Genomic DNA, 25,440 nt, shown 5'->3' with positions numbered 1-25,440 from the left:
GCCGGCGCCCTAGCTAGTAGTATATGTTTATGTAATGTAACGTGGCATGTAACAAGAGTAACAAAGGGGAGTAATAATATAAGGAGGTAGGGATTTTTAATTCAAAATGCAATTAAATTCTATAAATAAACAGACAAAGCGAAAGCGTTCTTCTTCTGAATTTATGGATCTTCTGGAATAATGGATGAAACGTAGATTAATCCTAACCCAAGTAGCACAATTCACAAAAACGATATCGTAAAAACTTAGCTTTGAACATTGTACAATATCGTAGCGAAATATTGTACTATATAAAAATGGACCCCTTTTATAACGTATATTCAATATTGCAAAACAATATTGTACGATATTGTAAAAACGCTGGGGAACGTCGATCGACATCCCTCTGCATTTACAAACGTTGTACAATGCCGACCGACATCGTCAACACGATATTCAAAAAACGAATGCTGCGGAATGCCGACAATCGCCAAAATTACGTTATTTGAGAAAATGAAAATTAGTTTTTGAAAATATTCATGCCTGCTTGTAACCTGGAAAAAGCTGATAACAAAACCGTTCTAGCTTGTTTAAAATTAAATTATTTGTTATTACCAAAACTTATAGAATTTTTAAGTTAAAATATTAGTTATTAATATTTAATAAGTTTGGGTAGGCAGGTATATTTTATTATTATTCTAGAAAATAAGCTAGAAAGTAAATAGTTTTGTTAAGATATTTTTTTTTTTCAGGTTACAAGCAGCCATTTATACTGTGAAATAATTTTAATATTTTAAGTGATTTGTGCAATAATTTTTACAGCATCTATATTTTACTATGTAGATTAAAATTACAATATGTTTAATTTAAAACTATAAACTTTTTTGCTGTGACGTTTTAGTATTATATAATCTGTATTTTACTAAAATAGTATGTATGGAAAACAAAATTCCTTATCTTCACAGCATCATGTTCGATTTTAAGAAATCTGATTAAAAAGATTAAAAAAAGCAATATTCACACTGATGTTGTAATAATAAAATAACAGGAGTCACTTCCTCAGATTTCTGATTTAAAAAAGGGTAAGCATGGTAGAATAAGCTGCGATTTAATTTACATATAGCCTTTGTCCATTTAAGTGTAGCTAAAATATCTATTAGGGCATGAACAGTTGTCAAATGTGTCAATGAAATATAATTTTTATTAAACAGTAAAGAATAATATACTAATTTCTATAATTTATTGTATTCTTTAATACAATCAATTGTTTCTAAAACAAAACTGTGTCAGTTGAGGCAAACTTAAGTCTTCCTGCCTTTCCGGTCGTCGACGGTGGCAAGAACTTCACCAAATTTTTAAGCTTTTTCTAGTCTGCTAGTTTCTTTAAACAGTCTGAAGGTAGTAGCTGAAAAAAAATGAGACATGAGCTGTGGTTAATTTTAATATTTTTAAATTAAAAGACAAATAGTTACATTGAAAACATTACATGAACCAAAGTAGACATAAGCAAAACGCAAGTACTACTAGCAGCGTTTATGCTAATCCCTAGGTTGATAATTCTTTTGTATACAATCAGAGCAGTTTTTATGTTTTCAGGAGCACTGGGCCTGCTTTTACATGGGGGTCCTTTACGAGTAAGTTTATAACATAAGGAAAATATTATATTTTATAATATAAACAGTTGGAAAAAAGTTTTTCTTTGAATAATTTTTAAAAACTATTTAGTCACCTTTCGATGAGGTGATCCAGGTTCTAATTCCAGTATCGGCTGGGATTGGAACCCGGCTAGTCAATACAACTTCCACATCTAACATGTGCTTACCACAGAGCTGATTCAGATATAGTGAAGTATTTTGTAAAGGTACCGCTAAGTGGTAATAAATTTGGCTTGGACACAGATCCCTGTTCTCTAACTATTAAAACTAAGTTTCAATTAGCAAACCATAATTTTATTTAAAAGTGAGATTTTTTCCTCTTGATTTTTAATATGACAAAATAAATGCAACAGATTGTGTTTATAAATGTAGTCATTCATCAATAAATAAATATTTAATCTATATATTTTTATATTAAAATATTCATTTTTAATCTTATATCAAAATAGATAAGTTAAGTGGAAAAAAAATTTTAAAAAATGTATGTACTCATTGGAATTTTTTTTTCCACAAAATTTCTTTAGAGAAAATCTGATAATGTCAAAGAGACTATAAACATATTATGAGAAAAAAAATACCAGTTACCAGTTAATAACTCTACTGCCTCAAATAGACTTTGAAAGGGAAGAATGACACTATATCAGGAAAAAAAACATCTGAATTCATCAGCCCCCTTTTTTTTCCTTCTATTTTTGACACATTAGGGTAATTTCCTTCTAATATAACCTCAAGCTTTAGAAATATACATTTTTCACTAATAAAATATAATGTAGATTTTAATTCCATGCTTTTATCAATCAAAGGGTAGAATTTTAATTAACATTATTTGAATTGTTTTTTTTTTGAAAAAATTCATACTTATTAATTACTTTCTACAGCTATGCATATCTATATTAAGACAGCATTAAATGTGCATTTTAATCTGTACACATTTAATGCTATCCAATCAATCTCAAGAATCAAAAAGATTTTTAAAAATGTAATTTCAAATGTGTTGGAATATAACACACACCAAGAAAGAAAGTAATTTCAATAACTAAAATTAATTAATGCAGCAATTTATTTAAAATAAATTTTAAAACTAAGAAAAGAAAACAATAAAGTATCAATACTTTATAACACCGTTTTTTAACTTTCAAAATCAATGATTTTTTTTTTAAAAAATCATTTGATTTAAATCATGTATTAAATTATGATTTAAATCAAGCTGATTTAAATCAACAAACCCTGATAGCCAGTAGTTGGGAAAAGACGCCATGAAAAACATTACAAAACTTCAAGAGTGATTAACTTTTGAACTTTGAAACATACAATGCTGTAAAATGTAAAAGTATTAGTTTAGAATACAAACTATGCAAAATAAAACAGGAAGGATCAGTGTAATCAATTTAAGGAATAACTTATCCATTTTAGTGCATGATAATGACTCGTAAAAAAGTAGTCTTATTACAAATTTTAAAATTCTATGTTTATAAAATTACCCAAGATGGCGTTTGTAACAGCTGAGGGGCTTTCAAAACACTGTTTCCCTTTTCATTCTAATTTACAATACGTCATCGCCAATTCCAAGATGGTGCTGAAGTAAAAGAGCATAAATAGCCTTTACAGATGGTTTCAAAATAACATATCTGAAAGAAGAAAAAATATATATATATATATATATATATTGTTTTAATAACCATTACAAAATGTATCTCATATTTTATCATCAATTAAGATGATATAAGTAAAACGGGCATGGGATTGCTGAAGGAAGGAATTATCTAAATTTTTCATTTTTATAATATATTATTTATGACTTCAGTCACTTTTCACTGAAAGAGTTCTTGCATTAGTTCTTTACTTTGTATATGAGAAGCTTTCAAAGCAATTGCCTTTGCATAAATATATTAAACATTGCAATATCAGATCGTATGTGAACGAATCCAATTATCAAGAATTCTATGTATAAATTGTGTGCGGAGAAATACCCATACCATCAAAACACTTATCACAGTCATATTTGACTTAAGAATCACATAAGTCAAAATATGTTGCAAAGTTGGGACATATTCAGCTATGGATTGCTTTTGATTTTGATATGTACAGGGTATCTGCGACATTTTAGATTTTCAAATCCCTGACTTTCCATCAATAATTCCAAGAAGTTGTCATGACTTACCGAAGTTACTATTTTCTCCAACAAAAACACAACAATAAATTTAAAAAAGCAATATAATAACATTAATTGAAATGATAAGTATAACCAAAGTTGTTGTACTCTGAATCCATGAGGCAGAATTTCTTCGAGCTATCTGCGACAAAACTCTCTAGCACTAATATCTTTCTGCAAAATACCTTTCATAATAATAAACATGTATGCTGCTAATTTAAAATAACAAAAGCGCTGTGCGTAAAAAAAACCCTATATATAGCTTTTTTTTAAATTGAACGTGTAATTTTTATTATAACATTACATGTAACAATTTCACATTTTTGTTGGTAGGCCGGGGGACACAGAAATTATTTCCTTCACCTTTTGTAACTAATCATCACAATAAAAAAAAATTGCAAATCATTAAATATGCAGTAGTACTTGGCGAAAAAAAAAAGATTGACGACGAATTCACATGAATCGGTCGCCTCAAATGAGTGTTTCGTTTCTGGATTAGGCTGTTGTATAAAGATATCAGATTTAAAAACTACGGAGAAATCAGCAGCAATAACTGATAAAATTCGACAGAATTATCAATTTAAAAAGTAAATATCCAAATACAAGATTCCAATTTAACAGGTTGTTTATTGGGATACTTAAAATCCACATGAAAATCAACATCAATAACTGACGAAAATACAACAGAAAAAATACATCAATTTACGCTACTATCGGCGTATATTGAGCCTGTCAAAAAGTTATTATTTAAATGCATGATTAAAATATAACTGGTAAATTTCTGTCAAAAAATAAAACAGGTAATTTTCGTCATATTTCAAGTCTTTCAGACATTTTTTTAGTCCGAGAGGAGCAGACAAATTGTTATAGTGCACATAACCATAACCAATAAAAGTAAACAAACAATAAAAGTAAACAAACAATAAAAGTAAACAAGATCTTTGGGAATATCAGAATTGAATAATGTGATATAATTTAATAGTTAACAAACTTCAACTAAAAAAAAAGAGGAAATTGGCGTAATTATGGCAAATATATATACACATATCAAAACCCCTTCTGAAATTATTCATTACTTGATTAATGAGCTATTCGGTTCGGTAAGTTAAGTAAGATGTAGACACATAAAATTTTCATGATTAAATTTTTTTTTTTTTTGTAATTTAAACATTATATATATATATATATATATATTAATTAAATACATTAAACGTAATAATAATTAAACATACATATATATATAGATAGATATAGCTGCAAACTTGTACGGTTGAGAAAAAAACTTCTTACTAGCAGCAATATTAGAGATCTTATTAAATCTTCAGTAGACATATTAAATCAATCTAGTACACATACTAAATCTTCAATTTAAAATTTCGAGAAAAAAAAACATTTCAATCTACCATGACAAATTAATAATTAAAAAATATGCAAATATGATCTATTTGTTAGCTCGCTTAGCTCTTAAATTTTGAATTAGTTTAGTATTAAAAAATATTTTTCATCGAACGTACAAGTTGCAGGTGTGAAAAAATATAAACATAAGCATGTGAGAAGGCTTAACACCTCCAAACATACTATAAAATTACGCCAATGTTTCTGAATATGAGAATTGAATAATGTGATATAATTCAATAATTAAGCAGCCTGGACATGAAAAAAAAGGAAATCGATGTAATTAACAATATATAATTATATATATTAAAAACAGCACATACCTGCCAAGATCAGAGAATTCGCAGAGAATTTCAACATGGTGCATTAATTCATCTTCAGCTGGTTTGAGTTTTCGGTCTCGCTTAATCGAAACACCTTTCATTAAACTTACATTATGAGCTAAGATATAAATATTATGAGACGAAATCAGATTTAAATATAAGAAGACAAAAGATAAATAGACTGCAGGTGTAATGGAAAATGATAAACAGCATCTTAACGGGTTACGGTTGCGAGTGGTTTAAATCGTAGTTTTCAGTATTTAGTGAAAACGATCGATGTCGTGACAAAAACACGATTACAATATTGATATCAAATATTGTCCGGGTGTTATGCGGATATCACTAAATTTATATTTCAAATTTATTTTTTAGAATTATAACAATTTGAATTCATTTTTTGTATTTTAAATGATTAATTTTAATTTAAGAACACAATAAAGTTTTAAATCAAAATTTTACAAACAGATTTTTAATGTGAAATCGACGGGAATCGTACAATATCGTACACACAATTTCGATTTTCGCCAATATTGACAATGTCGGTCGATGTAGACTGAAGCTGTTACAATATCCCTGTGCTACTTGGGAAATTCAAAAAACTATAAAAACAAGCTTCCAGTGCTGGACAACCTAGTTGCCTCCAGAAATCTTTTCAGAACAAGTAATGAACTCACATTGAAAAGAAAATCACTTCTGTTTATGTGGAATTCTACCCAAATAACTTACATGTTATGCATCGAGTGAGAAATCCCCAAAAAGCTTAAAAGTCCATAAATGTTTCTCACTAGAGTAGAACTATAAATTTTCTTATAACTTATAAGCTGACTTATAAATTTTCTTATAAGCTGAGGTTCACATAAGTTGACCGAAGTAAACAAGAGGTTATTTGACTTTTTGCGTTCTTCGTAAAACCACAGGAACTGTTTATACAAATCAAAAACTTTTTTGCAAAAATTATGAAATTAGTTGCATTAAAAAACTGTTCCACCAATTTCATACTCGTACTTCATCGAAAAAAAATTTGTTTCCACAGATTCTTACCTTCAAACTATAGAGATAAGCTTCAATTTTGGAAAGTGTGATTCCAAAAGCTTAGTTCTTTTTTGCCGCTTTACCTTTCGCTCTTAATGAAACTTCTTAAACCTACAATTCAAATCATTTGTGATTTTGTTAACAAAATTGCTTCAAGAAAAAATAGTTTTTAAAATTTGAATTGTTATGAGTGCTAATTTTCCCATCCTTTTAAACAAAATAAAAAATTGAAGACAAAACAGTTTCAGGGAAATAAAAAATGTAAAATATGACAAGATATACACTGAGTGACCAAATTATTATGACCACCTTTAACCCGTAAAATCACCTCGAATTCTTCTTGGCATAAATTCCGAGATGTTGGGAGGTGGATTTTGACCCCATATCCGGTGAACTGCACTTTTCAGGTCCGTCAGATTGGATGGAACTGGATCCAATTGTTTGATGCCCAGACGATTCATCAGACCACATGACCCTTTTCCAGTTATCTACTGTTCAATCTGTATGCACCATTGCAAACTGGAAACGTCTTCTAGGTTTGGAACAGGTCGTCGGCTCCCCTAACTTATACAGTGCGGCGCATAGTTCGTTCAGAAACGTTAGCAGTTGCACCTTCATACTCCGCTATTTAACACACTGTTGCTCTTCTGTTGGTCTGGGCAACTCTGGCGAATCTCCTTACAGCTCGAGCATTCCGTAGCCTGTGACGACCACAAGCCTGACGTTGAGAGCCGGCCGGTTTTCTGCTTGGTAGTTCACTTATTGGTACACTTTAATGACTGCAGCTCTCATGAGAGCAGAGGTTTTGCTGGTACTGTTTCCGACGCCTCGTGCGCACACAATGTTCAAACTCAGTTAAGTCACGTTTTTTGCCCATATCTGCACGTGTAACACAGTACAATTGATAGTTCACTTGCCTTGCATTTCCTTTCTGCAGCTATCTCGCCCCTTAGCGGCAACACTGTGACGCAATTCAACAGGAAGTCATCAGTTCTTATTGCCAAAATGTCACTGAAAAATGAGATATGCGAAATTCCTTCAAATCAATGTGCTTAGAAAAGGCGTTGCCAGATTTCTTATCCAATATAAGGATTTCAAGGACTAAGAGAGCAGTTAGTTCAGTGCAGATAAAGATAGGCCTTCTATTAATACCTTAATGGTCTAGAAAAGATTAATAATTAAGTAAGGTGATCAGTATTTCTAAACACTAGGAGGCTCTGCGCCTTGATTGCTTTACTTGCTCATTCGTTGAATTACTTCCGTCTAGCTTCGTATACTTTTATGAAGACTTAAGATTAGAATCATAAACCTTTTCTCTGTACAAAATTCTACATATATATTTGGTTCTTCAATACAAATATCTAAACATAGATTTCAACATTAATTTGAAATCGCAAGCAGTTTACAAGCGTTTAAGTACGCATTTCTAAATTTCAGTATTCAGACACAATTTAAAACTAACTAGAAAATTTTATGTTTCTACAAAAATGCACAGTAAAAATTTTGGAACACTAAAATAAATTTACATGACCCTACAAATATCTATTTTCTATTCTAAAATCAAGATAATTCATTTAATATTTTTCGAGACATTCACTAGGATTGCAGCAAGCATTTTTATTACAGTTTTAGAAATTGATAAAAAGTTAAAATGTTTGCAAAATATCTGTTTATGATCAACCTATACAGTATGCTAGTTTTAGCTGCTGATCAACTTTCTTCCAACATTATTAAAAACTGGCAAAAACTATTAATTTTAGTTCAAACGTGCATCTAAAGAACAGATGGGAATAGAAATTTATAGAATTAATTTCAACTTTCTTTTTATTTTTGTTTTTTTAGGGGTAAAGTTGGTATATATTTAGGCTTAGCTAAGTGTTGTATGATAGAGGTATTTTTTCATTTTCTATGTTAGCTTTAGTAAGTATCTAATGCTCAATATTGTATAATAAAATAGCTAAAAAAATAATTTATTTGTCTTATTATAGCCCTACATAGTAATTTTAACACTGAAAACGAAATTCCTTACAAATTGTCTGCTAGCTATAAATAGTAAAAACACTTTAAATTACTACTATAGTTATTAATTTTAACATTCTCATATATATTCTAAATAAACCAAAACAATTGCATTTTGAGGAAATTGTGTTGAATTCAGCAAAATATATACTGTCCAAAGTGAAACCTAACTTTGATAGTCATGAACATTAACTCTTTAATTTAATAATATGAAGGAAAAAAAACTTTTTTTTAGCACTTATTCTTTTATGTATTGTCAAGATACATTTATTTAAGAGCATTTTTATCTATAAGACAATATTTACATACGTTTTTTAATGAAATATATACTAATTTTAGAGCTATGGGGGGAAAAGTGGGTACATTAAAACATATTCTTTTGTATGTAAAAAGATACAAAATTTTGTTTTCTTGCATTACAGTAAGAAAACAATCAAACAAAATTGATAACTTAAGCTTTATGAATCTAATGTATCTGAAATGCATCAAAATTTTCGGAAAAATAAATTTAATATATGATTTTAGAGCTTTCTTTAAAAAAAGGTCGATTTTATACCCACTTTACCCCACCTGACCCTATTTTATTTATGTGTTTCAAACATGGAAAAGAAATTTCGCCTTTTAACAGTTTTAAATATTAGGGCTTTACACATTGTAGAACAGTTTATAACATATATTATAATAATGTTTATAACATTGTAGAATAACTTGTTTCTGACTAAAATCTCTTTTCTTGATTACATTAGCCATTATAAAATGAGATTTTTCGGTTCAATATCAGAGGGGAAAATGAAGCCTGAAATTGATAATATCTTGAAAAATGCAGCAGAGTTGCATATTGAGAGTGCAATAATCTCACCGAACAGTCGCTCAGTAGACGTGCAAGCGGACTTGCAAGTGTTTCATCAAACATGTAAAATGATTGGCGCTTTCATACACTGTGGACCGACGGTACGACGAGATTGATGGTGGTTGAATGAATTGTGAAAATGTTGAATAAAACAATGTGAAAAGCACGCTTTTGCATAATACGAGGAGAAAATCGACATGGTGAAGAAAAAAATCTCATTACCGTAAAAGGGAAAATTAAGCACTTTTTAAAAACACTTAGCCCTTTAAGGGCTTTTAAAAAACCAAAATCAAAAATAAGCACTTTTTAAAAACGCTACGCACCATGTGTTGTTTTGCTATAACCACTATTTATCAGAAATTAGTTTAAATTTCCATGTATTGGTTCATTTCCTAGACTGCACTGCTTAGAATTAATTTCATTTGATTTTAGTTTCCCTTCATGATGAGTTATAGCTGGACTCTCTTTCTCAATCCCCATACCTTCTGCCTTATCTCTTTACCCGCATTGGCTTATCACTCAATGATGCCAGGTATAAAAAAAAATATTACACAAATAGGTAGCTAAGGACCTGTTAAGTTTTAAAGGGTGATATACAGCAACTTATCATTAAAGGAAACTAAAAGCATTTAAATTTTCGATAGCTTTAAATAATAATTAATGTTAATGTGTTTAATTATGCTAAAAATTGGATACTTTTTAAACACTCAGTTTACCATATCATTCGGGTTATTGTGAGAAATGTCCCAGACATCAAGACAGTTTGGCTGACCGAAATCATACTTTTGAACTAATTTTTAACTCCAACCTCCTATCACTTTTAGAAAATTCAAATCGAACATAGAATTTAAAAAGGAAAGAAATATGAACAGATTTATTGTGCACCTGCACCCAATGTTTGGCATCTTTTTTTTCTTGCCAATTTAGCACAGCTTTCAACAATTGCCAAAAACGGAATAAAGTATTGTAACCCAATTAAAAACAAAGTTCGCTCGTATTACGATCAACTTAAAACTATGTAGGGTATGCCAGGCAATGGCACTTACCTTTAAAAAATATCAGAGTAGGCACTAAAAGAGCATAACTAAATCTCAACTATTAAAAAAAAATGTTGCATATTGAGATAATACCAAACTATTCTTTTATAACACTAAACATGTTTTGTTATATTTCTTCAGCAAGTTTTATAAAAAATATTGCAATATATAAACACAAAACTATTATTTAACAACACTAAACTCACTTATAAAAAGCGTATCTTATTTCTTTTTCAAAATACCTTGAATTATGCAAATCTTTAATCACAGTTTTATCAAATGCACAGCAATAAAAAAATTTACTTTACAGTCATACTAAATCTATTCACATACAACAAAATTTACTTCTTAACAACCACTCAGCTTGCACGATTCTATTCAAAACAAAACACACCTCTAATTCAAATTAATTTTACACTCAGGTGTACAACATATTACGCGTCACTTCAAAATTAATTTGAAAATTGTTTAACTATGCGGGCAATGCAGATATACTGAAAAAAACGTCTGAATAATTCTCTAAGTTCCTGGCAAATATATATCTGGCAATTGAATTTTAACTTAAAATAAACAAATATAATGATTTTGTGCTAGCGCATCGCTTTAAGTTTTACATGAAAATTCATTACAAATAAGTCGAAACTTTCGCGCTTCCCATTTTCCAGACTATTACATTATAATTTTCTGCAGACACAAGCGTAATCCAAACTCCTTATTTTCAGTTATTATCACCGATAATGGTGAGAGAGGAAAAAAATCTCGAAAAACTGATGCAGATCATAACAAATCTTAGCCAAAAGATGATTCTTTATAAAAACAGTATTTACATGAAAAAAAGCAAATAAAAAGATGTACACAACATTAATCATATAATACAAATTTTAGCAAATCACAAATGGCACATCTGAAAAGAGTCACCATGAGTATCAAAATTATGTATACTTCAGTGACACCTTAATATTTTCCTTAGTAAGAGAATATTTTCCTTGGCCTAAATAATTTCTTTAGTATATATAGCAGAATAAACAGGATGGAAGCTATTGAAATTTGCACATCATCACATTTTCCCCACTAATAATAATGATGTAATCCTTCAAAAATCGAACTTTAACTGCTAAATAACAAAAATATTAAATACTTATAGCTCATGTGCAGCAAAAATAATTACATTAATACTTACTATAATCAGTGGCCTAGTTAAGCTTCTAATTATAGATTAAAAATCATAATAAATTTTTTTATCATAGATATAACCAGATAAAATTTCGAATTAATTCTGTTAAGTATAGAATGAAGAAAGACCAGACAGAATTGAAGAAAATTATCCTGAATTAAAATGACTCTATATTTGAATTTTTCGAACTATCTCTGCCTTATTGCTGTCATTCAAAAAATTTAAAGTGTACTTTCTTAGGAAAATAAATTTAAATATGTATAACAAATTAATAAACTTTATTTAGAAACAATGCATTACAACATATAAGCCAAGAAACAATTAGGTTTAGTATTATACTAAATAGAGAAATAATATATTAATATGAAGTTTTCACACACAAACACATCAAAGCAAATAACACACAAATATTTTTTTTAAAAAAAAAACAATGAAAATTTATTACTTAAATCAGGAAATTTTACAGGAAGTTCATAATATTAATATCATAGGACAAAAGTATGACAAAAAATCTGTTATTATCAGACAGAGAAGACATTATTAGTTATGAAGTTTCTTTGGAGAGCTATTTATTGTAAAACAAATAAGGTTATGAATAATGTTTCGTAAATATAACTTTATATACTAAGATATTCAAATATTGAATAGCCTATATGATGAATAAACTACAGTAAATAGCCGAGTTCATATAATTTAATTAAACCTCCATACCAAATTCTTTATTGAGCAAATCAAGATCTTTTCTATCAACAGCAGGATATAAATCTGGCCTTTTTAATAGAGTTATTGCAGTCCGAAGGGTAGACCAAATACTGCTGGACATAGCGGCCTTAGATTTTAAACCTTGGGGACCTCTGCCAGCATTCTGCAAATTTAGTGCTAATAGAAAATGCTCAACAGCTTCCCTGAAATAAATAAATATATTGTTTATTTTATCACTTTATCATAATATGATGTTTCTTACTAGAAATAAAACATTTCAATATATATATATATATACCCTGTGGCAGAAACACGGCGACACAGCGACATTGTCGCAAAAAGCGACTGAGTTCTTGCAGAAAGATTTTTTTTTAATTTGGGAAATAAAAATTTTTGGTTTGTCACAAACAAAAGTTCTCAAAAAAGATTCTGCAGAAACAGAAGCTGTTTTACAAAAAAATAATTTCTACAGAAAACGAAAATTTCTGCATACGCAATAATGGTTCTGCCAGATTTTTTTCTTACAGAATTGTTCTTAAATAATTGTTTTTCTAGCGTATCGCTTGTGATCCTCCGTTAATCTCCAACACAAACAGTTACTGGATTAAAAGGGGAGCAATTTTTTCCCCTTTATTAAGCTATTTCTGGAAATTTGCCAATTTCTGCCGCACTAATTTGCTTAGTGTTTTCTTATGAGAACAGAGCGTTTTATATTTTTTGCACTTATGTGGAAAATTTCATGCGTAAAAAGATTTCGTTTTCTTTTTTAAAAAAAATCATGTCTAGCGAAAAGGTTATTTGTTGCTCTTGTGAAGCAACAATAATTTTAAAAAATTTAAAAACTCATTTTTCAAGGCGGCATTTCGAAAAAGAAATAAGATGGAAGTAGACATCTAGCAATGTCAGAGATTTTTTTTCTGGAAAGCAACAGGAAAAGAGGAATGAAGCTTCCCACGCTACTAATATTGGAAGAAGAAAAAAAAACGTTCTAGATTCAAACCAAATAGTAAGGATGAAACAGCATCTCCAACAAATCAAGAAATTTTAGAAGCAGTAAAAGGTAAAAAAATAACTATACATAAATATACTTTTTTAAAGATAAAATGTCGATATCCTCTGAATTAAGTCGTCGATATAAAAAAACACTCGCAATCTAACGATAAATGAATTAAAGTCTGGAAGATATCTCACTATCTACGATTTTTTGGCATGCGAATGAAAACCAGATTGGTGGAAAATATTTACTGGCGAAACACTTTCAAACCGGTTTCCATACGCATACGAAAAAAATCGCATCCAAATACCGATGTTTCAGTACTGATGAAGACTATTTCGTTTCGAGATATTGAATAGACTTGAGCGTATTGAGTCGGAAACCGCGTCTGCGTACTTCGTATGGAATCAATGTTATATATTTACACAATACAGTGGGACTTCTGTTACAAATCACAAGCGCTGTGTATTTTTTCGTTCTGAACTTAATCTGATCACAAAAAAGTTTTATTTACGTTCATTTAAAAATATATATATATTTCAATAAGTCAGTACAAAATCAATTGAATCTAATTAATCTGTAATTGGTTTCATATAGAAAAAATTTAAACAAAGATTGCATAAATTTTTTTTTGCTTTCAAAATTCGGTTTTAGTCAATCCTATTTTATTATTGATTAAATTTTGATTACTCAACTTCAATATTATTTTTTTCACCTGATTTGTTTCTGTACCTGATATAACTACTATAATGCAACATTAAATCATACTGTTTTAAACTGATACTTCAAATTCAGTTATCTTGTTTTATAAATGTAATCTTTTTGTCCATTCTTAGCTATATTTAAGTTCTATCTTATTACAGGTTCTGGGTAATCTTTATTTATGCTCCAATAAGCAATTTTGTCTGCAGATCTATACATTTATAATTTTTCTTAATTATCGAAGATTATGCAAATTTAAACTTAAACAGTTTAAACTTATTAAGAAATTTAAACTTATATTATGAAATTAAGAAGAAAAAATCTACACAGTTTTATTCTATGCATTTAGGCTTTTTTTATAAACACGAAGTGCATTTATTATTATAAATTCATTCCACATATATTTATAATGATAAAAATATCTTGCGGAAAGATATTGGTTCTAGTTAGGTTTGTCGCAGAAAGCCAGAAAAAATTCTGCCACAGGGTATATATATATAGCACAATCAATTACATCAAGTTTGACCATTTCACTTACACCATGCTAAAGTCGATATAATGTCTCCTGCGATCCAAATGAAAATGGATCTTATAACACGAGGTCACTGTATCATGAGTACATAAAATTAAGCAAATATTTACTTATATAATTTATATATAGAGGACATTTTTTGTCAAAAACATTTTAAATAGAGATATGAAATTGAGAAGAAATACATATTTTTAATTTAACAGTTTCCAGTATAAATTTATCTATACTGAAAAACTTGTTATACTTTCAAATCAATAAATGTAAGACTTTTATAGTTATTGTGGTGTTGAAAAAAAAAAACAAGCATCAATTAGTTAATATTCTCTCATATCATTATATAAATAAAATTTGTAATTAAATTTAATATTTCATTATTTAAATAATTTTATAGTAGGGTTTCAATAATCTCGAAATGAAAACACAATGAACTTCTTCATATTTTGTACAAAATTAATTCAGTGAAAGACTCCTCACTTTAACATTTAAATATGATTGGAATCATTTTTAAAATCATATGAAAAAGACAAATCAATAATTGTGAAACTACGAAACTCCACATGATTTGTTTCTGCATTTGCTTAAAACAATAATTAGGTATATGACACATGAATTCTTCACCATAGAAATTTGATAAAGTAAAATTTTTAATTGACTGCTTTTACTTAAATAAAACGGCTGAAAAAGTGCTGGAACAATATATGCAGTTAGGTTATAAGCCTGAACTATATATAAAATTTTCATGAGAATGGGAGTTCTAATCTAGTAGGCCAAAGACTCCCCGTGTAGTAAACGGTGACTGGTGCATGTAAAATCTGATGGGTCACCAAGTCCTCCCTGTTCCCACCACCAATTATGCCTCTGGGAGGTACTGAGTTGACGATTGAGCGTTCTCTGGTTCAGGTCAAAATTATGATCTGAAGTTGCATGAATGGATGTATGAATGGGTCTGCCCTATGAACGGGTATGACATTTGGGTGTGGCAGAAGTCGAATTCTTGGCCATAGATGGCACAATTGGAAAACAAAAATAATCACACCCCTTGCTTGATTGCCTATAACAACAACATATATGTATAATTAGAAGGTCCTTAAATTGGAATGATCGAATTTTGCCATTTTTACGAGCATTACTTTGTGCTAACTGAAACTTTTTATTTAATTATTTTTTGTTTTAAGAGAGCCTAATCATCATTTTAACTAACACAGCAATTTATCAAGAAGGAAGATGATCATAAAAATATACTTACTTCACAGCATTAAGATTAATGCAGCTTACTCCTAAGTTAAAACGTGAACGAATAAGCCCTGGATATAATTCAAGGGCACGATAATAAGCTTCAAAAGCCTCTCCAGATCTATTGCTATTGGCTAAAGTTGCACCTAACCTGTTCCACAGCAAACTATCCTAAAATATCAAAAAATAAACTATTAATAATTATTTAACAGATTAAAGTTTCAAATAAGGATATTTTTTTATTCAAATTTGCTTCCTTTTTTGAATTTTCAAAGTTAGAAAATTTATTACTTTTTATTAAGGGCATTTATTCTATTAAATGTCAATTATAATGATGTAATTGCTGCTCCATATTAACTTCAAAACCAAACATTTTTGCTCTAAATTGCTCCAAACCTATCCCAATCATTTCTAATTCAACCTTGTTGTGCATTAAATTTATTCAGAATAACTATTTTCTAAAATAATGCTAAATCTATTGCTAATTCGAAATTTTTTAAGCAATTGTACATGATTTGTTCAATATAAATATATTTTGATTGCAAAGTTAAACAATTGGCAATTACAGTTAATTTTGTATGATTCATATACTATGCTGTATTAATAAGTAAATTGTAGTTCTAAGTAATTTTAAAAAATTGTTCTGAACACTTCAAGGTTAAAAGTGTTGCTTGAAACTGCTTTGGAAATTTGTTGCTTCACATTGTTTTTAACATATCACGCCAGAGAAGCAATTAATTAAAAATTTAATATCCCTTTTACATTAAAACATATCTAAAAATATTAGTTTCGATAAAAACTCCCTTTTTTTAAAAAATAATTTTTACCTTTTCCTAAGTGATATCAACAAATAAATAAAATAATTTTTACTTTTTGATCTTTCTTAAACACTGAAACAGGGTTCCCACTCAATTTTTTTAAAAAATTCAAGGACTTTTCAATGACCTAAAATCAAATTTTACAAGGACCTAATTGGTACTACAGTTATATGCTTAAGTACATGTCAACCAAATTTTACAATTACGTCGAAGCAGAAAATGCATATTTTTAAAGCACAATGCTTATTTGACAAAAAAAAATTTAAAAAAATATATTTATTTATCAGTTTATAATACAAATAGTTGATAGTTACATTGCTATTTTCAAATCACTTAAATTCCAATTGACAAAAAAAATTCAAAAAAATTTTTTTTTTAAAATCTTCCTTTGAATTTTTTTTTTTTTTTACTACTTCTTTGTAAGAAAGATTAGTATTATTTTAAATCCAAAAAAATCAAGTACTTTTCAAGTACTCTATGGCAGAATTCAAGGACTTTTCAGGGTCCTGATTTTTTTGAACAAAATTTAAGAACTTTCAAGGTTTTTCAAGTACCGTGGGAATCCTATGAAACAAATGTTTAAAATTAAGTTGCTTTATTGTCAAAAAAAGATAACGAAATATAATTTGAATTTCTTACTTCTGGTTTTACTTGTAGAGCAGCTTTAAAGCAATCAATAGCTTTTTCATACTCCCCAGATAAATTGAAAAGAACTCCAAGACCATTTTGTACATCTGGATCAGGATCACTAGGATTCATTCGAGCAGCTTCAATAAACATATCTTGAGTTGCTTTGTGTTTATCCCTACAAAATTAAAACATTTGATCTAACTGCTGTTCGACACATTAGAAATAAAGAGTTGAGACTAGAAATATACTAGTTCAATAACTATCAAACTCAAATTGACAATACATGCATATCTGTGTTTAAAAATCAAATTATTTTGATGTGCAGGTAACAACCTATTCTGCAATTTCATTCTTCCATGGGCTTTGAACACGAAAATTCTGCGATGAAAGTAGATTTAATCAAAAATAAACTTTTATAAAAAATTTCCAAAATAGAGGATCAATATTACTTTGCTTGGAAAATGGTATGGAAATGGTTTTTCTAACTTTAAATAAATATTTTTCTTATAAAAATATGGCAGGGTAACATGAGTTTTTGATTGACTACTATACGGCCGTCAACTATGGATGTGCAACAAAATCCAATTCGAAGCCAGAATGGAAATTCAAACTCAAATCTGCAAGAGATTGTTCGTTGGAGTGGGAGAAGAACATTTATCGAGAAGTGAGAAAGAGAAGAAGTATTCTTGCCATTCTAATTGATGATGTCATCAGAGCCATTGTGTTTTGCATCCACCCACCTTTCAAAATTTTGTGCTCAGGAGTGGATTTATCCTTAATAGTTGTTCAAATATATCATGGCTAAATTTGGAAGTGTTGCATGTATGGCAGTGCAGCCTCAAATATTGATCATCAAAATGATAATCATCCTCATGATTATCAAAAAATTTTTAATTTTTCTTTTGCGTGTGCTCCATATATGACAGTGCGCCTTTCTATCAAAAATTACTTTAAATTTATGTTATATAATAAAAAAAGTAGTGATACACATGAGTATAACACATGAATAAAACAGAGATAAAATATTTTCTGAGAACCATAATTAAGCATTTGTAAACAACTAACAAAATAGACAGTTCACAATGAAAATCCTTACACTAGAAACAAAAAACAGGGTAATAAATAAAATAACTAATTTTAAAACTATCAAATGAACAAAATCACTATATAAAAATTTAAGAATTTAAAAAATTTTAAGTAAAAAGCTAGGTAAATTAGAGACATTTATCATTAGAGGTAATTATCATTAACTTTTCCAGATTTAGGGATATTGAACTTACATTTTTATATGCTTAGGAAAAATACATAAAAACTGATGACTTTTGATTAAGAAAATATGACAAAATTTATTGTTCTCCTGGGACATTTAGAGGAATATGCAACTATGCGATCAGATCAGAAATAAGTAGTAATACATATAATATCTAAAGATATCTACTTCCAATTAATAGAAACTACAAAGTTAAATATAAAAAAAATTTATTATTACTAACAGTCAAAAATAACAAAAACAGAGTTTTCCATTTACTATAACTTTCCATTGTTGATTTTATTAAAAATTAATAAATAAAGATGATTTAGGAAAGAAATACTATTTAAAGATTCTGATAATTAATAATTCATAAAAATAGAGAAAGAGGCTTTACTCAAGTTTTTTTTAATAATGCAATTTTCAAACTTTTGATTATTTTGTTGTCATAATTCTTAAATAATTCAGCAGTGAGTTAATCAGTTTCATCAGATTTATGACCTAATTTGAATTAAATTAAGAATATTTATATTGCACAGTTGTAGAAAATTTTCAACATATTTTAAGATATCAAATTAGCACACAGTTTTCACTTCTATATAGGATGCTTTTTAAGGAAATTAAAAAAAAACATTTTCCCTCATTACTGATCACTTAAGTTTCATTAAGTTAGGAAAATTATATTAATAGCAATCAACACATTGCTTGTTGTTTTGAATCTAAATTTAAAATTTTTCTGAAGAAAAAAAAAATTAAATCACATAAGAAAATTTTTTCTTAAAAATAAACAAATATTTTTTTAAAAAACTGTTAAAAATGCATTTTTTAAACAAAAGGTAGCTTAAAATACAAAAATTTATGTAGTATTGGGTTGGCAAAAAGTAATTTTTTATAGCTAAATACAATAAATGAATAAAATATTTTCCATTCTATTCGATAACCGTTTGACAACTTTCTGGTAGCTGCCATGATCACTCGCTTGTAGAATTTCTTGTTCTTATCAGCAAAAAGTCATACAAGTGTGATTTGAGGTTCTTACTAAAATTTTTACCATTTAAAATTTTGTAACCTTAGAAATAAATGATAATCTGATGCTGCAAAGTTGGGGCTGTATAAAGGATCGCAAATCACAAAGGATTAGTATTCAACCACAACAATGAAAACATCTTGAGCAATGTGTACGAAATTATTGGAGCTTGGTTAAGAAGTGATGTCCCATCCGCCATATAGCTCCGACTTTGCACCTCAGATTATCATTTATTTGTAAGCTTAGAAAACTTTTTAAATCGTAAAAATTTCAGCAATAGTATTGACCTCAAATTGCACTGAGTTTACTTCTTTGCTGGTAAGGATCACAAGTTTGATAAGCATGGGATCAAAAATTTACCAGAAAGTTATCAAAAAGACATCAAACAGAATGGATTCATTAAAGTCTATTCTTATAAAGAAAAAAAAATTGAGTTCTATTTTACAAAAAAAAAAAATACTTTCAAGCCTTCCCTATAAAAATACACACCACTTGTACCAATTTTTAATAGTCCAGTAAAATGAACTATAATATGTATTTCAACTTGTTGATAGCTTACCCTGGGAGCAGTGATGTAATAACAGTAGAAGTATCGTCTATCATATTTTGAGGTACTAAATGTGTGTATTTTGGATTTTTATGTAGCCACTTTACCAGAGTTTCACAGGCCTGAATAGGTAAAGATTCATTTGTATAACTAACAGCCAAAGACATAAGAGCAGTTAAATTATCTGGGTCTAATTCCAAGCACCTAGAAAGAAAATTTAGATGGAGTTGAAAACTACAAAAAGCATAAAGCATTGAAATTCTTTTAAACTTATATTAAAAACAGAAAAACAATAGTGAACAAATTACTTATCGAAATATTTGTAGCAAAAGAAGCAATCTAAAAGAATTAAAACAAGAAGAGTCAAACAAGTGCAACATTTGTTCCTTATAACCGAATAACTTATATTGCATTAACTTATTTGCGATAATAAGTTAATGCATCCTTAATAAATTATCAATATAGTACATCATTTACTCTTTCTTTCTTTCATTTAAAAAAAAAGTTAGTTAATTTACTTTGAACCGTCTTATTGTTTGTTGTGTTATTATTTTTCGGATAAGATTTGTGGCCCAAAAAACACTGTCATTTGCAGTTCGCGCCCTTGCTTTTTTTTAAAAAAAAAGTCATGTGTTTATGGGACTTGTCATGAACTTTCAGTTGTCTTCAGAACGTTAAACAAATCTTTCCAAAAAAGAATTGGCTGAACTGGAGAAGTGGAAGCAAGAGTGCAGAATATGTCTGCTTGCATGAACTGGGTTCAGGGAAAATTGAGTCGGATTTTTTTTTTTAAAGTCCTACGTAACAAAATTTTTTATTGTAAAAAAGATTATTATAAGAACTTAAATTTAATTTCATAAATTATTACTATTTCAATATATTTTGATTTCTATTATTTTTAATATACATGCTAGTTTATTCAAACAAATTATTTGCACTTTGTAAAAGAAAAAATATCATCAAACCTTAATTACTTATTAAAAACTTTTTTTTACAAAATTATAGAAACTAAAAAAATAATAATAACGGCTTTAATTTTGGGGCACATTTTGAACCAAAAAAATCTGTATTTTGAGGAAATATTAGACTCTGGAGAATTTTCTGCACCCCTGGTTGGAATGTAAGTAAAATTGTTATGAATCTCAAAAATATTGCTCTCTAAAACCAGTTTGCTCATTAAAAGCAAATTGCACTCTAATGGACTGAGCCAACCACTAGTTCCAACCAAGTATTTTTTACTTATTTGTTAAGTCTAGGTTATCCTTAATTGTTATAACTGAATTCGACTGTAATCAGACATTCTGTTGAGAACTGTGGGGAATTCTGGCAAACTGCTAATTCAAATAATAGTTAACAAAGAATGAAAAGAAAAATAGTAGACAAGATTTAAGATATTTTCTAGCGGTAAGCATAACAAGCTGAAAATTGAGACAATTGTTGCTGAGAAAAATTGTGACATAAAATTTATCTAAGAAAGATGCACACAATAAAAAACTGTATTTAAAGAAACATTAATCCACACTTTATTCAAACTATAATTTTTACTCTTCAAATTGCTGGAAATTTTGTTTTGAATATCAAGACGTTTTTTATAAACTTAATTATTATTACCCAAGAAACGTTATGAAAATATGAATTTAATTACTTTTTGGAAGCAGATATTGCTAAGCGATCTTGTTCATTTTTAGCTTGACTTGTACCTAAATATTGCCATGCCTAGAAAAGAAAAGAGTCTTTATTAGATTCTTAAGAATTTTTAATATATTTAACATGAAGAAATATATTAAAGCAACAAAAAATAAGTTAAAAACAAGGAGAAATCCAACACTGTGTTTGATAAACACTACAAAAAATTAAAATTCTTTTGATAGTAAAATGCTTATTTTACTGTTACTTTCCAATAATCTTTCACTTAAGTACCATGGTTCGTGATTTTTTAAAAAGAAAATAATAAAATCGGGTTTATAAATAATCCAATTATAATCCAGCTTTTTTGATTTAAATTTTTTTTATTTTTAATTTTTTTTTTTTTTTAAAGACACTCAAAAAGTTTATGTTTCTAATTAGTATAATTTTTTAAATATAATTATCAAATATTACTAAAAAAATAATAACAGTCTATATCAATCAATATTACTGCATTAAAAAATTTTATGCTACATATTACATGTAAATGTATGATTCAAATTAATTGAAAATTAAATGGAAAGGTGTCCTAATAAACTTCTGAAAAACAAGCTAGCAAGCAAATAAAAAAGCTAATATCACATTTATTTATTTATTTTTATATTTGGAAATGACAAAATAGATAGTGTTGCCTTATACCTTTCATACATTACCTTCGATATAAAATTACTCATTTATTCAAGAAATAAATCACATTTTAAAGAAAATCATACCTTAAGAAAAAAATCACACTAAGAAAAAAAAATCTTCAAGATTCAGAAACATAAAATAAATTATTGTTTTGAAGAGTATCTTAAAACTAGAGATTGATAGGTACCAATATTAATGTAACAATAATGTACTGTAATTTGTAGGTACCAAATTGTTAATTCTCTGGAAATAGACAAAAAGATTATTCAGTTAAAGATTATTTCAGTTTTTGGTCTTTAAAATTTTTTTTTTGCTAAATAAAAGATTCATTTAAACTCATAATTTATATAATTCCTTTACTCATAGCGATTCAGAATGTTTCAGTTCAATGACATTAATATTTGGCTAGAAACAGTGTATTTGTTATAGAGCATGCTTTGATAAAACTGCAATACAAATTTTACTAAATAGGGAGAAGTTCTTCAGAGCGTGAAAAAAAAAGAATAAGCTAGTTGGATAAGTGTTAAGATGACACTCTTAATTCCCACGTTTAAATTTATGAAATTAATTCATTTTCAAAAAATCTATTAATATGATTTTGCAATTTATTAATAAATTATATTAACGTTACAATTTTAACTCTGAATTTTTTTAATAATTAACAAATTGAAAAGAAAATCAATGTTTTTTTTAAAATCTAAAAACAAATTTGTAAAATTTAATCACCTTTCTAAAAATGAAAATTGAAGAATAGTATACAGTGTTCAGAAAAAATGTGAATAAATTTTGAAATAATGCTCACTACATTTATGTTTTAAAACATACAACTGAATAAAGTTTATATTAAGTTGGTTTGCTAAAATTAAATGAAATATAATTAAAAGAATTCGTAAAATCCATCTTTCTTTGCACTCCCTTGAAGGGAAAAAGAGCTACTCACTTCCATGTGATTTGGTTCTTTCTGTACGGCTGCCTCAAATAACAAAACAGCACTTGGCAAATCCCCACATCTGAGCATTTGAAGACCTTCCTCAAAAGGAGAACTGTGATCATTGTAGGGATTTTCTTCTGAAAATGGATACACCTAGAAATTAAGAAAAAGAAAAATATTAATATCACTCTAAAATAAATAACTCTTAATTTAGCCTAAAATGATTTTGAAATTAGAGAAGTGATTAATAGTATTTACTTTATAAGGATCAACACCTTCATAATCAGATAACCAAGGATGTTCAACTTCATCTCTAAAAAAATAACAATTATAATTTAAAAAAATAACAATTATAATTATAATTTAAAAAAATAACAATTATAATTATAATTCTTCATAAATAAAAATATATTAGATACCGATAAAATGCCCAGATTCTAAAAAGCGTCCCTGCTACAGTTTCACACACATACTGATTGCCAATCAGTACCAAAAAAGTGACCCCTTCCTTACAAAGCAATTTATAAGTTCTTATTTTAAGAATTTCTTTATGAATTATTTGCTTCTAAAAATAGTTACACCAATGTTTACGGTAGAAGGTTAATGTTAATTACCTTCTAAGAATTAATCAATTGCAGTAACTGAATTGAAGATTGCTAACAAAGGCACAGGTGTTTGTAAAGTTCCGTAGGAAGAGTGGTGGAAGCAATCCTATGCACATGTGGTCAACATTTCCTCCCTGCTGCATTTAGGTCAGAGTCACATTGAAAGGTTAGAAAGGGGAAACTTGACACTTGACAGTTAGAAAGGGGAAAATTTTAAGGTTGGTTGGGACACGGAAAATTGATTGAGTAAAAGGAAGAGGATGTCACTCCTATAAGTGTCCTAACAGGGGAAGAAAACTATGAATAGAAAAGAGGTGGAATTGATCGGTAGATATGGAATAAAAGGGAGTGATCGTTTCTTAGAAAGAATCACCAAAAAACACCAGACAACATTAAGGTTACCTGCTCTGTCAATGGATGGAAGATAGCTAACCTCATGGAAAGTTCGTTATAGAACCTCAAGTCTCTCTGAAAAATTAAAAAGTCTGGACACAGATATAGTTTTGATTCAGGCAGGTTGCAAAAGCCATCTGCAGGCAGCAGATGTTTCATGGATGGCATCGTTAAAAGGTGCATAAAGAAAAGAATGGGTGCTATTCATTAAGAATAAGCAAAAGACTTTCAATGAGAATTTAAAAAGGCCACCTCGACAAGATGCTTTGTATCGGCCACTTTGGAGACCATCTCCGAAAAGACAATCTGAAACTCATGTAAGCATCGTAGTATTTCCAACACATTATATAAGAGCAAGGACAGTTTTTCAAAATTCCCGATTAGCAGAAGCTAAAGTCGGAGACAATAATATTACTGATGAACTGAATGAAAAGTGCATGGACCTCATTTTAGACGATAACTTGGACATTCCTTTCAATGGATTTTTAGATTCAGATTAATGAAAATAAATAAATTATCTTCATTTTTATAAAATATTTTGTCGCCCAAAGAATTGCTGCAAAAGGTAACTTAGATTTACTAATTTAAATTTACTTCCTTTTTTGCTATAATTATTTTTTATCTATTTTGTTTATTTATTGTGATTTGTTTTTAATTATGCCCAACCAAATAGTCAATTTTTAAAAAATGATGCTTTGCATTTTCTTCAGTAAGGTTTATTCACCCCAATCTACATCTCAGCGATTTTCGTCAAAATTAAAAGGGCCACTTCGTTGGTATTTTACGGTAACCCCTTTCTTCAATAAGCAGAGAAAAAAAAAACATTTTTATTCATTACGTGTTTTAAAAGAGCATGCTTTATTTTAAAATAAGTAAAAAAAAAAAATACTTTAATATTCAGTATCTTACAAATTGAAATAAAAGATTTATAAATCTTTCTTATGACACCATTGACAGAATAAAGTAATCCAATTTTAACAAACCGTTTTTCACCAGGTAGTTAAAATGACAATGAGCTTGAAAAAAGGGCTATTTTTTACGAAAATATGTTTCTTTTATTCTGTAAATGGTGTGTTAAGTTTAATAAATATTACTATGTTTTGCATCAATTTTGTATTTTTAAAAAGGAAGTATACATAATTTGT

At 28.4% G+C, this 25,440-nt stretch overlaps 1 protein-coding gene and 1 long non-coding RNA gene across 9 annotated transcripts in view; both read right to left on the bottom strand.

Moving 5' to 3' along the window:
* Positions 1-1,202: 1,202 nt before the first annotated feature.
* LOC147809877 (uncharacterized) lies at positions 1,203-5,726 on the bottom strand. The gene is made up of 3 exons (XR_015433846.1): positions 5,505-5,726; positions 3,116-3,262; positions 1,203-1,384 (listed from the first exon to the last, which is right to left on the bottom strand). It is a non-coding gene; the product is annotated as an uncharacterized LOC147809877 (long non-coding RNA).
* A 6,149-nt stretch (positions 5,727-11,875) lies between these two features.
* Pex5 (peroxisomal biogenesis factor 5) overlaps positions 11,876-25,440 on the bottom strand; it is a 29,136-nt gene continuing 15,571 nt past the window's right edge. For all 8 annotated transcript variants that reach the window (XM_043042236.3, XM_043042233.3, XM_043042235.3 and 5 more), the window contains 7 exons: positions 23,556-23,610; positions 23,307-23,450; positions 21,696-21,766; positions 20,063-20,254; positions 17,237-17,402; positions 15,793-15,950; positions 11,876-12,521 (listed from right to left, as the gene is read on the bottom strand). In XM_043042236.3, the coding sequence (XP_042898170.1) occupies positions 12,314-12,521; positions 15,793-15,950; positions 17,237-17,402; positions 20,063-20,254; positions 21,696-21,766; positions 23,307-23,450; positions 23,556-23,610 (994 nt within the window). In that variant the 3' untranslated portion in view covers positions 11,876-12,313. The remainder of the gene's footprint in view (positions 12,522-15,792; positions 15,951-17,236; positions 17,403-20,062; positions 20,255-21,695; positions 21,767-23,306; positions 23,451-23,555; positions 23,611-25,440) is intronic.

Source organism: Parasteatoda tepidariorum, chromosome 5, assembly GCF_982258835.1.
Source record: "Parasteatoda tepidariorum strain Cologne lab strain chromosome 5, Ptep-v5.0, whole genome shotgun sequence".
Lineage (NCBI taxonomy): Eukaryota > Metazoa > Arthropoda > Arachnida > Araneae > Theridiidae > Parasteatoda > Parasteatoda tepidariorum.
The sequence above is the reverse complement of the archived record's forward strand: the minus strand, read 5'-3'. Positions and strand labels throughout refer to the sequence as shown.